The following is a 16,639-nucleotide window of genomic DNA, read 5'->3' as shown; positions in this document are numbered from 1 at the left end:
TCTCGTCAGAGGGCATGCTTGAGGCACTAGAAAGCACTTTAAAGGTACCGCAATATTTGTTAGACATTTTAAGGGACTACTTAAGAGACAGATATCTAATGTATGAAACCACTCACGGTCAAAAAAAGTTAAAAATAACAGATGGAGCAGGCCACGGTTCGGTACTAGGTCCCGATCTATGGAATATAACTTACGGCATTCTCCTTCGTTTGGACATGCCATAAAGCACTTGCTTTTGCAGACGACGTGGCAACTGTGATAACAGAACCAAGCTGCGACCTGGCACAGCTAAAATTATACCAGGTGATGCGGAACGTAAATAGGTGGATGGCTAATCACGGTCTCCAGCTAGCAACAGCAAAAACGGAGATCGTCATCCTCATAAAAAGACGGATTCCCACTACCAGGAATATGACGGTAGGGACCAGTCAATAGAAACACTCACTTCAAAGAAATATCTGGGAGTGAGGTTAGATAGCAAACTCACCTTCCCGAACCACATACGAGGACCCTACGAAAGAGCTGCGCGCAAAATTGCGAATTTGAGTAGATTAATGGCAAACACTGGTGGTCCAAAGCCATGCACAAGGAAGCTGCTTGCGTCAGCTTCGGATTCTATACCCTTATACGGTGCAGAAATCTGGGCGAACGCAATGAAATACCGGAAGAACTGAATCGCCCTCATATTGGTCCAACGCAGAGGGGCACTGCGAATAGCTTCAGCTTACCGGACGGTCTCGGCTGATGCTGTCCTGGTCGCGGGAACCATATCGATATATCTTCTCTCTGAGGAAGGAAAAGCAATTTACGACAACGGATCGCAAGCGACTAGAGCTGCTATTTACATGCAGGCGCGAGAAAATCGATTCGACGCTGGCAAGAACAGTGGAGTAACAGGACCGTCGGAAAGTGGACTAGGGAACTAATCCCTGAACTGAACCCTTGGTTGGAGCGACCACACGGCTTTTACCTGACCCAGTTTCTAACCGGACACGGTTACTTCCGCAAATACCTGCACAGAATGAGCTGCCTGTACTGTGGGAAAAAAGTTGATGTACGCCACACCTACTTCTCCGATCAGCGAAGGAGGGTAGAAGAGATACTTGGAGGCCTATCCCCGGGCAGTGTCATCAATAGCATGACCTACCGAAGAGACAGATGGGATACGGTCAGCACATATGTAAGGCATGTACTTATCAGTAAACGAGAAGACGAATGCCTAGCCCATAAGCGTCACGGTATCCATAGAGGTTACGTAGCACGTACCCGAAGTAATGTTAAACGCGGTCCCAGTTACGGGGATTTGCGCGGGCCGTGGGAGGTTAAGTTTTAACGGGTATCCCTTCATGGAATAAGGGAGTCCTACACTCGAAGAGTCTCGCAGTGAGGCTTAAATATTCCGGTAAGTGCATAAAGCATTTCCTCCTTCAACACAAAAAAGTATTTTGTGTGTAATGGTAAAAGTAATGGGGCAATTCTCTCAGTCTAGTATCCGTATAAATAGTAGAATATTATCCACCCTTTTAGGCTAAATTTAACACACGCAGAAAACGCACCATTACACTATGATTTATGCATTTACACAAGCACCTTCCTTCGATTTAAAAATGTCATTAGCAGCGAAGATGAAATAATAAATTCATATTTTCTGTAGTGAAACATTTTTAGAAGCTGTCGCGCCCAAAAACTCTTGACCAATGCTGCTAAACATTTTTTATATGAAATTGCAAATCACAATACATGTACAAAATTGTATGTGCACTGAAATTATTTTGTATTTAAAAAAATTAATTTAAAAAAAGATGATAAAAAAATGTTAAGGACTACCTTTATATAAATGGACCAAAAAATAGAAAGCAATTTTTCCTTTCATACAGACACAATCTTGTTGAATTTTGACTAAAAAACTTTAACAATAGCTCTTGTAAAAGAATTTTGGGATTTAAAACTACAAAGGTGGAGCGCAATCTTTTAATTTAAGGCAAACCATGTACTTGGGATTAACTAATTGATTATTATAATTTTAAAGCCCAACATTTTTTTACGAGAGCTATTGTCAAAGTTTTTTAGTCAAAATTCAACAAGATTGTCTCTGTATTAAAGGAAAAATTGCCTTCTATTTTTTGGTCCATTTATATAAAGGTAGTCCTTAAAATTTTTTATCATCTTTTTATTTTCACTTTTTTAGTGCTGCCTAAAAAAGGCATTTGGAATTTGGGTTCTGACTCATGGCCCAAGTTTCAAGCCTCTAGCTCACCAGGAAGTTACTTAAAAATCGATTGCAAGATTCCCCTCGTTTTTCAAGGATTTGCAGTTATCTTGACTAGCGCGCCACCTAGCGGAAAATTGTTTTCTATAAGTTGTATTGTCAGTAGGCCTCTAACTAAGTGCCAAGTTTCCAGTCTCTAGGTAACCGGGGAGTTAGTTAAAAATGGATTGAAAAATTTCCAAATCAAAACTAGTTCTCTTAATATCTCAATCCATGCGCCACCTAGAGAAATTTTTTTGATCAAATATTGCATTGTCACCGGGTTCTGACTCACGGCCCAAGTTTCAGGTCTCTAGCTCACCGGGAAGTTACTTAAAAATCGATCGTTTTTTCAGGTATTTTTGTTTATCTCGATTCGTCTGCCACCTGGCAGTATTTTGTTTTCCACGAATTGTAGTGCCGTAGACTCGCAGACTATGTGCTAAGTTACAAGTTCCTAGGTAACCGGGAAGTTAGTTAAAAATGGATTGAAAATTCCCAAATCAAAACTAATTGTCTTAATATCTCGATCCATGCGCCACCTAGCGAAATTTTTTTGTTCAAATATTGCATTGTCACGGGGTTCTGACTCACGGCCCAAGTTTCAAGTCTCTAGCTCACCGGCAAGTTACTTAAAAATCGATCGCAAGATTTCCTACGTTTTTTCAGGGATTTTCTTTTATCTCGATTCGTCTGCCACCTGGCGGCATTTTGTTTTCCACGAATTTTAGTGCCATCGACTCGCAAACTATGTGCTACGTTACAAGTTTCTAGGTAACCGGGAAGTTAGTTAAAAATGGATTGAAAAATTCCCAGATCAAAAATAATTTTCTTAATATCTCGATCCATGCGCCGCCTAGCGAAATTTTTTTAATAAAATATTGCATTGTCACCGGGTTCTGCCCCACGGCTCAAGTTTCATAAGTCCAACTCACCGGGAAGTTACTAAAAAATCTATTGCAAAATTCCCCTCGTTTTTCAAGGATTTGTAGTTATCTCACTTAGCGCATCACCTAGCGGAATTTTGTTTTGTATAAGTTGTATTGTCACCCGGCCTCTAACTAAGGGCCAAGTTTCAAGTCTCTAGGTCACCGGGAAGTTTGTTAAAAATGGATTGAAATATTCCCAAATCAAAGCTAATTTTCTTAATATCTCGATTAATGCGCCACCTAGGGAAATTTTGTTGATCAAATATTGCATTGTCACCGGGTTCTGACTCACGGCCCAATTTTCATGTCACTAGCTCACCGGCAAGTTACTTAAACATCGATCGCAAGATTTCCTACGTTTTTTTCAGGGATTTTCGTTTATCTCGATTCGTCTGCCACCTGGCGGCAATTTGTTTTCCACGAATTGTAGTGCCATCGACTCGAAAACTATGTGCTAAGTTTGAAGTCTCTGGATCATCGAGAAGTTAGTTAAAAGTCGATCGCAAAATTTCCATTTTAAAATTAATTTTCTATATATCTCGATGCGTGCGCCACCTAGCGGATGTTTTTCACTTGCGTTGTAATGTCTCCCAGATCTGAACTATGCTCTAAGTATCAAGTGTCTAGCTCAACGGGAAGTTACCGAAAAAGACTTTTCCGTGGGTCAAAAATTCGTATGGAAATGAGGGGACAAACATGAAAGCGACTTAATATAAAGGTATAAAAAAATTGTAATTGTTTAAGGTCGGTAAAAGAAGATTTGGTTTCTAGTTACAAAAAGTATGCTTAAAATCTTACGTAGATAGTTATATCGTTAACATACAGGAGCCAATAAATTTAATTCTGAAAGTTGCGAAAAATTATATTGACCTATAGCCTCAGTTTTTGTAGTAACATATTTTATATATATCGTCGAAATTTAGTTTTCAATAATCATACTAAAAGTGAATATGGAGATATCCGCGAATGTTGCATAAGAAATTGAGTTTGATAGCTATTGAAATGCTTAATTAGAGGGCTCCTCGCGGTTTGTTTTACAATTCATACCATTTGAATTCAATAAAATGTTTCACAAGTAAATGATAGGCATGGTTGCTTAATGGTTCCCACCAGTTTCAGTCAAAAAATTTCTCATAACCACGAAAAATAATATACCGAAATAAAATACAAAGTCACAGAAACTACCCCGTAAGAGAATCTCTAGTTCAAAACTAGTGCACTTCTACTGCATTCTGAAACACTAACAGTTCGCCATCTATCTCTTTTATATGCTTTCAACTGGCGAATTTAACATTGCGATGTCCTAGGCGGCGGAAATTGTCCCGGCAACTATATAAAAATTTCAAATTAGCGCTAGTTCTTTATTGGCACTTTTTGGATAGTTACGTACTAGTGTAAAATTTTACAACTTATATCTTGTTCTTTCTTGGTAATATTTCGTTGGCCGCGAACCGGAGCGAAATTCTACATATTGCTTCTAGTATGATATTGTCGCGTTTTTCGATAGTTCCTGAATGGTGGAATAGTGTTGAAAAAAGGCATACTCATATGTCATCGTAGCTTGTTAAAGCTGGTAGCAGTATTTTTTCTTGGTGGCCTATTTTTAAATAAAAAAATAAAAAAATCCAAACTGCCGATTTTATAATTGCAAATATGGCCACTAACAAAATTGTACTTATTTGGCACTCTAGGTCTAGTTCCAAACCAGAATTTTGTGTCAATAGTTACTGACTTCCCTTGACGGTATTAACTAATATCATGGTAGTAAAAGTTAGAACAGGCTCCTCTTATTTCAGTACAGTTTTGCTTACATTCTTTGGTCATATGCCCCATACATTTCACCTCCGCGGTCAATTATCTATTTTAATTTTATTTATGAATCAATTTTGATTACAAATTTTTTCAGTGCTATAATATATTTAAACATGATTCAATTACTAGTAGTAGAAAAGTACATTTAGTAGTATATTAGTAGTGATAATAAATTTGTAAATGCCAACAGGTTTTGGAGGAAATAATTCATTTTCTACCAAATATTTCATGAATTTATAAAGAGCTATGTTGGTTTAGAATTTTATTCAAAAATACACTATCACAATTTGTTTCAAAAACCCCCCATATGAGCATAAGTTCAATGCATTTTGACATAAGAGGGAGTTAATGAAAAGCATTCTGATGCGTTCTTCAATCTAATTCTAATATAGGGCGTTTTTGTGACAAATCATGAAATGGGAAGTTTTTGAAAAATATTTTGAGATAGGACTATATTGAAAAGGCAGCCGACATGGTCTACCAAAAAAAATGTAAAAGAAAATGGCTTATTGTCTTAGAACTTTATATTCCGGTCTTGACTTTGACAGAAGAGTTCAGCTTTTATGCGGTCCTGCTACACAGGGAGTATTCACCTTTTTACTCTGAAATTTCGGAAAGCTCCTTTACGTTGAGTATTCATGGAAGTCTTCCGTTAATTTAGAATATTCGGAACAGGTTCCTTTCATACTACCTCACGGGGTCCGAATATATCAAATAAGTATATACTACATAATATTCCAAATATAAACCGATTCCCCAAATTCCTTAAATGGGGACGAATTATCCGAACATACGGAATGAATAAGTTAACATGCTCAATGAGTACATTTCATTATGGCATCTCCGATATTTACTAATTACATTTTTACGTAAATCGATTTACTAGTCGAGTTTTTGACGTTGAACGATGAATTTTGAAGTGGTTTAGGTTTTGTCTGTTCATAGGTTTACGAAAGTGCACGATTCCTTGATGTCCGTACTTTTCAAAAAATTACCTATGTTCAGCCACACTAATAGATCATGACATAGTTAATAAATTCATCATAAAAAAAAATAAATGTTCTAAGGAATTATGCAGTTCAGTACTTATCGGGGACTTGTAAACTGATTTTTAAATAAATTTTAGTTGTCAAATTGTTAGTGTAAATTTTTTTCATCATACACAAGTACCTTAGCTTCAAGCGGGAGTGTTTTTTTGGCGCTGTCATAAGAAATTCGAGCATTTTAATATGATTCGAAATTATATGTGAGGGCATATGGGAGTGCTATGATTTTTTTTTTTTTTATTTGAAGTGTGAATTTCTATCTATGCCTATGATTCAGGGCAAAACAAAAACAAAAAAGTGCTACAAGTGTATAGGGGTTGAGCAGCCCTGCTCTTGATCTTCTTCTTATTTAAATTTCAGTTTTCAACATATTTGTTAAAGTTCTAAATATACTATTCAAATATATGTACATAGGGCATGGTGGAATCACCAGGTGAAGTAAATAAAAAAAGGCAGAAAATGTACGCTATCTGAAACGGTAGGGGTGTATTTTAAATGGTCAGAAGAGAGTAAAATTTTTACCCGCTTTGAAATATTAGGAGTAGAAAAATAAATACCCTGCTACGAAAGCCATTACAGAAACTTTTTTTTTCAGCATATCAGTGCCACCTAACGCCAATGCAAAAGTGGATACACAGGACCAGTGCGAGCTTATATTACTTTTGGCAAAAAAATTAATTTGTGATGAGCAGTAACATTCAATAATGCATCTAAACTGACCTCTACTTCAACTGCAGTTGAAGCTTTTATCGAAAAACCGGACATAAAGGGAAGAGTTGTTATCCATTAGTTGAACTGTAGTAACTATGCGCACTTAAATGGGTTTCGGGTTTGATGAAAAGTTTTACAGTCACACTTGGATGTGAACCCGAAAAACCCCGTTGTTCTTTCCATCTGCTCTGTTGATTTGTCATTGAGACTCGGAAGTAAAACATATGCCCTTCTAATATATCATACAAACTTGATCAGAAGATCCCCCAAAGGCTTTTTTCAAATGATGTGTTACTAATGTTACCAAGTTATTGTTTACTAAAATATGTCAGGAGATATAAGAGCAGTCGGCCTAGAACCAGAAGATGCTGATCCGATCGAACCGGAGTCATATATTCTAAATTATAATCCATAACTAACATTCCTCTTATCTTAGTGGTCTGATTTTTAGGGCAAAACAAGAACAGTGAGTTACAATTTTTTGTATATTTAGAATACCACTGTTTTAGCGAAGTATTTTCAAGCAAATAGTTTTTTTTAACAAAGACAAAATTAAACATATATAATGAAAACATCAAAAATATGTACGTATTAGTTTAGCACGGCCCTACTTATGGAAGCCAACATCAAAGATACCCAAATGATGAATCTCTGTAATTATTGCCTGGTTTTCCAGTGCGAGTTTAAACTCTAGTTAAAGTTGACTAGAGTTTAACCTTGCCACTTTGTTCGACAACATAAAATTTTGCTGCTCATCTCAGCTTAAGCGGCCGAAGTGGCAGGATTAAACTCTAGTCAACTTTAAATGAAGTTTAAACTCACACTGAAAACCCCGGCATAAATCCAGTAAAGGTCCATCGATATGCATCTAATAGTTCATGTGAAAAAAGTAATAAAAGTGACATATTTTATTGCTGAAAAATTTAAAAAGCAACACTTTTTCGGGCCCAACATTGGTGATAATTTTTCAGATAGCCGAATGACAGAATAAAGAAGAATTTAGAGCGAGACAATTGACGGCTTACTTCGCCTGGCTATTCCACCATGTACATGTGGTTGAGAATAGAAAATGTAGAAACCGTAGAAACCGTAGAAAAGTTTTCACAAATGTATTGTGTTGTTGCGTGTAGAAAAACAGTATAATGAAAATTTTTCTACGTTTTTAATGCATTCTCGACAGAGAGAATACCTCTAATGTTTATGAATCCGTCCGAAATTTCGAACAAGTAATGTAAGGTAGCAATAATCATAGAGCCACAAAGCTATCAAAAATATCGGATGGTGCTACTGTCGATAGTTTTGCAGCTCTAAATCATCGTACAAATCCTGCACTCTGAAAAACTTATTTTATAAATTGTATTTTTGTGTGTACTTTAAACGCTCCTCCTCACTATCTCCTGTCTCCCCTTTTCCCAGATATTAGACTTATACCCCTCCGTAGTACTCCTCCACCTCTGTATTTTTGAAGAAGTTGTTGTTTTTGCTATTCAATTAATTCAGACTTACCGTATGGCGCGAACTCTATGCCAAAGTCCATCGCTAACTCGACTCACATTGCATTCAATATCCACTGCACCGGAACCCAAATCATAGCGAAAATGTAAGTACCTAGATTTGTAAGTGAACGATATTTTCATATATTTCGAATTCGAATAACACGTAAAAATGTATCTGACAATTTTTTAACAAGAACGTTTAAAAATTTTCCGAAATCCCCAAAACAGAAAATTCGAAGCATATTCCCAGGTGGATACTTCCTATGGTAGACACCTTGTCTAATTCCCTTCCGTTTCATAGGACGGTGACATAATCTCAGTGACGAAGAATTTGAAAGACAAGAGAGCGGAAGATGAATTCGAACAGATAAATAAAGTGGAAAAGGGTACGAAGCATAACTTTGGCACAGGGAACCCTCGATACTGCAACCGGCAGCGATGGGCTGAAGGCGATAAGTTTGCTTTTAAAAGACGGAAAGTCGCAGGGTGGTAAAGCACCCCAATATCAAATGAACAACTACAAATCGCTTCCAGCCTTTCAAAGGCTAAAGTATTGGCGTCGAACGAACCTGGCTTCGTTGATATCATACACCAAAACCGAAGGTAGTGCGAGAGCTGCAGCAGTCACGACACGCACATACATATACACATTGATGTTGTCTGGATTCAGCACTGAGGACCTAGCAGATATGGCTATCGCATGGGAAAAGAGCGTGCTATTGTCCTCGCAGCCTGCCAATGGCTGAGAATATCTTTATAGGTTCAAAGTATATAATATCGTTGCATGTAAACTTAGTTTTAATGTTCGGATGAGTTTTTTAAACATCACGATCCCTGCGCCACCTGGCGAAAATTTTCTCCCTAATAATGCGTTGTCATCTGGTTCTGAGGTATGTTTCAAATTTCAAGATTCTAGCTACATGGCAAGCTACTCAGAAATAGATTGCAAGGCTCCCCAATTTTGTATTGAAATTTGCTGACAAACTTGAAACGCACTCAATATAAAGGAAGTAAAAAAGGCTTACGGCGGCCACCGTGGTGTGATGGTACCGTGCTCCGCCTATCACACCGTATGCCCTGAGTTCAACTCCCGGGCAAAGCAACATCAAAATTTTAGAAATAAGATTTTTCAATTAGAAGAAAATTTTTCTAAGCGGGGTCGCCCCTCGGCAGTGTCTGGCAAGCGCTCCGATTGTATTTCTGCCATGAAAAGCTCTCAGTGAAAACTCATCTTCCTTGCAGATGCCGTTCGGAGTCGGCATAAAACATGTAGGTCCCGTCCGGCCAATTTGTAGGGAAAAATCAAGAGGAGCACGACGCAAATTGGAAGAGAAGCTCGGCCTTAGATCTCTTCGGAGGTTATCGCGCCTTACATTTATTTTTTTTTATAAAAAAGGCTTATAAAGTTAAATAGGCACAAACAACTGTATACATACATATGTGTATTTGCATACATACATATGAACATACCCGTTTTCAATACCCAACGACAAAAAGTCTGCTTTCGCTGCCGTACTACTCTTTGGTCCTGTCCATAGTATTACCCCATTCTGGGAATGGGTTTTGATCCGCAAATTCATGTCTACATTATAGTTATTTATTTGCCTCATAGTCTCGACATCATTATAGTGAAAATAGCTGTCTTGACCGGCAAAGCATGCACCAAAGTTCTTACGTACACCCGCGAATCGACTCTGATGCCCTGCTGGTAATTTCAGCTTTTTTAAAAGGCTCCAATCGGTTTGGGTGTCGTTGGTGCACTTCGGCCTTTTTAAATTTACTTTTGTAACATTTTCATGTACAATGGTCTGCACAGGTTCCAGAAGCTCATCATTGGTTGTTGTATTATTGGTCAACTTTTCTGTCAAGTTCGACTTAATTCTTTCCTTATTTTGATCATTTATGAACTTCTCTCGATCTTCTGTAGTACCATCCATTTTATCATAAACGTACTCATCTACAACCAGCTTCAATTCTTTTTCATTAGCATCGCTTTCTGGACCATTACCCAGTATACGTTGCATATTTTGCTCCAACTCTTTACGATGATAATCTTCCGCACTATTTTTATTAAATAAAGTCTCATCAACGAAAAACGGTGCTGATTTTGTTTCTTCATTCATTGCATCGTGAGAATGCCCACGATTATTCCCATATTCATGGTATTTCCACTTGAGCTTCATATTATGTGTATCCTCTTTTGATTGGTCCCACATACCACTGTCATTATCACTTTCATAGCTTTCGTTATCTTCATTTTGTGTATTTTCTTTATTTGAGCTTTGGTCAACGCCGATTTCTATGTCAACATTTTCATCGAAAGTCAGTACATTCATTTCTTGGTTCGATTGGAAGCTTTCGTAGTGCGTTGGTATTCTGCTCAGTTTGAAGTCAAATGTTGTTACATCCTTGTGATTGCGATCGCCTTTATCATGGGTCCTTCCGTTGTATCGAGGTTTATCTGAGAAGTCACTTTCCTTGCCAATCTGCTTGTTTTCGGTTTGCTTTCTGCCTTTGTAACCGTCAAATTCACTGCTCTGTTTACTATGCTGTACATGCTTGTCTTTGTGGCCATGAAGTCGACGTGCATCGCGAATTAATATATCATCTTTCTTATCAAATACATCATCAACTATGTCAAATGGTTTCCCCGACGTAACTTTACTTAAGTTATGGGCAAATGAATCACGATTGGATGAAAGTTTAGGTTCCGCTAAGGTTGTCATAGCCATAGTAGGATATTTCAAATACTTTAATGGAACTTTATTTCCATTGAATTTCGAAGTATGACTCATTTTGGTGTTCTTTGGCAAATAATGATGTTTAACGCTCTTAGTTTTAACTTTATCTTTGTTTTTAGATTTACTATTATTACATATTGTTTGTATCTCCTTCGTTGCGACTTGGGCTGTTTTGTTACACTGATTGCTGAATGTATTGCAACGACATTCATAACTTTCCATTTGGGGTATGCATTCTGCGAGAGGTCCACAGGGTCTAGCGACACATGCATGAGGACAGTTTCCGATGTTAGTGCCACCTAACGCCTCCGAAATGATAGATAATGGATGTACATTGATATCAACCTGAAAACATAAATTTACCGTAATTTATGTACATGCTATATTTAAAATGCCTATATATGAGTTTGGGTTAACCTTCTGAATGCATCCAACGAAAAAAGGTACAGCTCTTAAATCCACGGGTAGTTTATCCACGTGGTCCACTCCTCCCAAAAATAAATTTTCTCGCAGGGACAGATGCCAGAAACCGTTGGGGGAGATAGTCATAACTTCTGGAAACATGTCGATCTGTAATTGAAAGAAGAAATGCAAATGTAAAGTATGCCGAAGTAAAAGAGAAGTATGCAAAAGTAAAGGGTTACGATTACGAAGTACCTTTAGAACTGCTAAACGCGCAGTACGAGATATTTTTATTGAATGCCATTGTCCAATCGTCAAAGGATACTCGCTCCTGATTGAAAACCACATTATGCATATGATTATTATAATATACATACATATATTTATTTCAATATAGAAAATACCATACCTTACAAAAGCGGGCCCACTTCCCAAGTTAAAGATAAACACGACAAATCCTCCGCTAAGCCACAAAGCAATAAAATCGCCATGCTCCTCAGATCCCGAAAAAAGTATCAAGCCTTCTGGTTGCTCAGATTTTAATATAATCTTGAATAGACAAAAACCAATTTAAATTCCCATTTCACATACATATCTCTGAAACTAATAATAAACACCTTCAATTCCAGCCAAATAAGTGCGCTGTCACCAAGTGGAGCATAACGAAGGTAAGAGGAGCCGTTAAAAGCTGGAACCTGATTAAATAAAACCAAGGCAATAGTAACAATTCCTTAAGCATACTCAAGAAATATACCTGTAGATCCATACGTATTTCACAAAGATCTCCAACAAATCCAATGGGGCATAAGCAAAGAGCACCCTGCTCAGATGGCAAACATTTACCCCCATGTTGGCAGGGATATGTGAAACATTTGTCAGTTACGCAGTCCTCTGCAGAAAAAATAATTAGTTACAAATCCATAACGAAGGTAAGATACATACATAAGTATTCACACAAATACTAAAAAACTTGTAACTATGGCAAACGCTAAAAATTTAAACGAATTCACTTACGTATGCCAAAACCTTTGGTAACATCACCCAACGGATGCTCATCGAACTTGTAATCGTGCTCGTTCGCTACAAATCGCCTTATACAACCCATAAATCCATTATAGACTGGTAAACGTTTTGCCAAGCCAGTTATGTTACCAGTTCCCCCAAGGAAAACTGGTTCCCGAAATGTGATTCGGGAAAAAAGTCCCTGCAAGAGTTAACATTTTTTTACATTTCCAATGTATTAACTAACAGTGCTTCAGTAGTATTTTCATACAGCGCCTTTCCTTAACTATTACTTATAATTGTAGTTTGAACGATATACCTTGTTGTTGTCGTATTAACAGTGCTTCGCCCATTCAATGGGCACGATCACTCACAATTTGTCATCAAAGTATTCTAACGGGAGTCCAAGGAAACTGGCTGTTTCAACAGGGGCGAACCATAGGGAGAGGTGTGTTACAGGCGTAGGTTCCGCATTACAATTGAAAAGATGGTTGGTGTCAAGTGGGGATATACCTTCGAGGAGATTATGGCAAACTTCTTTTACAGTTTCTTCATTTTTCCTACAAATTGGAGTAGCGAATATATTTAACACCGACTCCGAATATCACCTGTTGCCGCAGATGGTGCCGCAAACGGTACTCTCGTGTAACCCACAGATATGACGGATATTTTCGGGTCTATTCAGTAAAAAGTTCCGAATTTCGGTATAATTTTGAAATGGGCTCAGGATCGTTTCGCGCTCATCTCTATCTTTTTATGCATTGTTGTCGGGATAACTTCGAATGAATTTGAGGATAGCTTCGGCATATCTTTGGTAAAATTTTGGAAATTTTCCAAGAGATACCCTTCGACCTGTCGATTTTACGTTTATATATCCTTAACAGATTTCTATATTCATTCCAGCACTCCTCGATTTTTATAGCTTTTGACAGCCTAAAGATCACCCTTACCTGCCCTCTAAGAAAACTCGGCTCTTTATACCACCATGGTGGCCATGCTTTTACTTTGAACCTTCTTAAAGGGCAATCTCCACCTTCTCTATAACCTTAAGGGGATGCTGAAGGTGATATATAAATGTTCTGAGAAGCATGGCCTGTTTGGAACCCTCCATTCATGCGCTGATATATCATGCTCAGAATTTAATCTGATATGAAGCACATTACATGACGTTGGCCCAACACATGTAGGTTCACTAGTATAGTAACTAGTTTTAATAAATTTTTTACTTATATGTATTACCAGTCGGCCCTTTTGGATGCTATTACCGAGAGTTGTTCGAAATGTTACATGCAACAAACGGTGCATATAAATTTCCCCGCGATTTTCATAGCGCACCTCGATTCGAAAGTAAATTGGGTTTCATCTGAGCTATCTGTAAAAAAAAAGCCGCAACTAAACTTAGAACCTATTTTATTTTGAGTATGACTATGCGCAATTGTGTTTAGACGATTAAGTTTAAAGAAAGTGCTGTATGAAGACATTAATGCCACGCTGTATAGAAATCCTTGTCTGAACTTGTACATGTGTGTATTTTATTATTTTATGATGGAAGGACTTAAACTTACATTCGATCGTCCTTGGGATTTTGTGCCATGATTCAATACCAACCATGCGTCCCACCGGTGACGGTATATTATAACAGAGTTCCATTCATTCAGCAATATTGTTTCACGAGATCGTACAGTACCAATGCCAGATCCACAGTCAAACCTTCAAAATGAAATTCCGAAGATAAACGAAATAAATTTAATTTAATTTAACATATTTGGGTTACCAAAATTCAACAAAGCCCTTGTTCAAGAGAAGCGTCATAAAATCTCCAGTGAAATCATCCCTTTCACCACTTAACAGAATTATGCCATCAAAGGACTCAGGCCGGAACTCGATACGTATCTGGTAAAGGAAAAATGTGCAAAATTATTAAAGATCTAGGTGTTTGGTACAAATGCAGATAAAATGTACTAGAGCAGAAATCTATGGAACACACACAGGTGTATTTCTAATTCAAAGATTGCTATCAAGCAATCCTAGTTTGAAACACAATTTCTTTCATCTAGATTAATATAGTGTGTTAGCGCATTTGGCGAATAGAATCAGCAACTCCGACAGTACTTTAAACAAGCTAGAACTTATAAATAGAAAAATTGGAAAATATGTCCACATGAATATTATTATAGCAAAGTGAGTTACAAGTCAGTTAGCACTCGTGTTATTGCCCCATACTGAGCATAACTGCGCCTAGAATATTCAATATGAAATAGATCAGAGTGACGTAAAGATCTACATGGAACATTAAGCTTTATGGGTTCTAGCAAAGGTGAACAATCAATATTCCCATTGAGTAGGTCATACAAGAACATGACCCCAGAAATCGTCCTTCTAACCTCAAGAGTTTGCAACACAATCAATTTACATCGAGAAATTTGATAAAGTTAGTCATAATTTTCTACTGAGTAAGTTATCCTCGCTGGGTGTTCATAATCAGTTTCTCGATTGGATCAAATTATATCTTTCCGACACGATTAACTTTGTTGTTGTTGATGATGCGAGATCACCACCTTACATTGCTACTTCGGGGTTACTTCAAGGAAGTATTCTAGGACCTTTATTATTTTTAATATTTATTAATTATGACAGCTCCTATTTCAAGTTCTGTCATCATATATCTATGCGGACAACTTGAAAATCTTCATGATGGTAAAATTTTACACTGATATTGAAGTTATTCAACATGAGCTTAACTGTTTCGCCGACTGGTGTAGACGAAATAAGCTAGTTCTAAACGTCGACAAATGTTGCTTCGTAACTTACCACAAAACGCGAACGCCCCTTCAATCCTCTTATTTCATTTCGAATTTTGCTCTAAATTCTCTTACCAAAATTAAGGCACCTGGTGTTCTTTTCGATTTCAGCTTCTCTTTTACAGAGCATCTTAACTTTATTATACCTAATGCTTATGCCGCTCTTGCCTTTATAAAACGGAATAGTCGTGAGTTTAAGGATCCCTACACAAAAAAAAACTTTATCACTTCTGCACTTTAATTTTTTAAAATTTTTGTTATTGATACCCACACCCACACTCTAACTTCACGTGAAATTACTCAAAAATCAATTACAAAATTCCTTATGTTCTAATTTTTTATCCGCAATATTATAACATATGTTCAAAGTTGCGTGTCTATCTTGGTCATCTGTTTCTGAAGACCATATGTCCAAGTTTCACGGCTCTAGCTTTGTACTGAAATTTGCGAACAAATATGAAACGAAATTAATACAAAGGAAATGATAGTAAAATAGGTTTCCCAGCACAGTAAGCGCATATTTATGTTATGCTGGCAGTTTTTAAACACTGCCTGCTGCTCCTAAAGTTTCATATATCAACAAAGATTTTGTTTGTAATCAAGTCGAAGGATTTTCATTGGAAGATATCAAAATGCCCTTAATTTGATATTCATTAACTTTGTTTATGTATGAAAATATTAATATTGGGGAGATATTAATTCGGGGAAAACAATATTCACAATATAGTTGTGGTGGATTTTATAAAAGAACTAGCAGACCAGGCAGACGTTGTTCTGCCCTAAATTTAGTCTATCTGCATACATCTTGTGAGACCAAATAAATCCTCATTAATTTGGCCCACACAAAACGACCCCACAACATATTTGACACGACATTAACACAACAAGTGGCCACAAAAGGCTCTAGCAACACGATCAACCAACCAGTCTCAGCAACACAACGATCGGTCGCAACATTTAACAGCAACACGGCCAACCAACAAATCTCAGCAACACAACGAGCGGTCGCAACATTTGAGCTAGCAACACCAAACACAACAGCCAGAAAAGGAGAGACACAGCAGCAAAGCAGTCAGTCAGCACGGAGCTGTGGTCGTGACCAGAGCTACTAGCGAAGTATTTCCCTATTGCAGTTGATCTTCTCTATGCAATAGGAATCCACATCATAGGAGCGAGTCGTGGAATGGTGATTGCGGTTGATCTTCTCTACGCATCACCCCCAGAGACCAAAGGCCCCGCCACAGTAACGGGCAACCGCGACAGGTGACACCCGCTCACCTCCGTCAGTGGAAGTACGGCGGCAGAGGCCGCAACTGAGCGGCAACGCACGTAAACCGACGCAAGGCGCAGCTCAGCAATACAAGTAAACGCCGACGTAGGGCGCGACAGAGTATCGCTCAGCAAATACGAGTAGACGCCGACGCAAGGCGTGACAGAGTATCGCCCAGCAA

General features: G+C 37.8%; 1 protein-coding gene across 2 annotated transcripts in view; it reads right to left on the bottom strand.

The window, feature by feature from the left end:
• Nucleotides 1–16,639, bottom strand: part of SP2353 (EGF like, fibronectin type III and laminin G domains protein pikachurin) — a 165,603-nt gene that overhangs the window by 12,189 nt on the left and 136,775 nt on the right. For both annotated transcript variants that reach the window (XM_067777026.1, XM_067777027.1), the window contains exons 8-17: nucleotides 14,162–14,280; nucleotides 13,953–14,097; nucleotides 12,400–12,589; nucleotides 12,140–12,276; nucleotides 12,003–12,080; nucleotides 11,795–11,934; nucleotides 11,641–11,716; nucleotides 11,401–11,553; nucleotides 9,713–11,328; nucleotides 8,253–8,354 (exon numbers count right to left, since the gene is read on the bottom strand). In XM_067777026.1, coding sequence (XP_067633127.1) covers nucleotides 8,253–8,354; nucleotides 9,713–11,328; nucleotides 11,401–11,553; nucleotides 11,641–11,716; nucleotides 11,795–11,934; nucleotides 12,003–12,080; nucleotides 12,140–12,276; nucleotides 12,400–12,589; nucleotides 13,953–14,097; nucleotides 14,162–14,280 — 2,756 coding nt within the window. The remainder of the gene's footprint in view (nucleotides 1–8,252; nucleotides 8,355–9,712; nucleotides 11,329–11,400; nucleotides 11,554–11,640; nucleotides 11,717–11,794; nucleotides 11,935–12,002; nucleotides 12,081–12,139; nucleotides 12,277–12,399; nucleotides 12,590–13,952; nucleotides 14,098–14,161; nucleotides 14,281–16,639) is intronic.

This window comes from Eurosta solidaginis, chromosome 3 (assembly GCF_040869045.1).
Source record: "Eurosta solidaginis isolate ZX-2024a chromosome 3, ASM4086904v1, whole genome shotgun sequence".
Lineage (NCBI taxonomy): Eukaryota > Metazoa > Arthropoda > Insecta > Diptera > Tephritidae > Eurosta > Eurosta solidaginis.
Note: the sequence above shows the minus strand (reverse complement) of the source record. Positions and strands in the feature narration are given on the sequence as shown.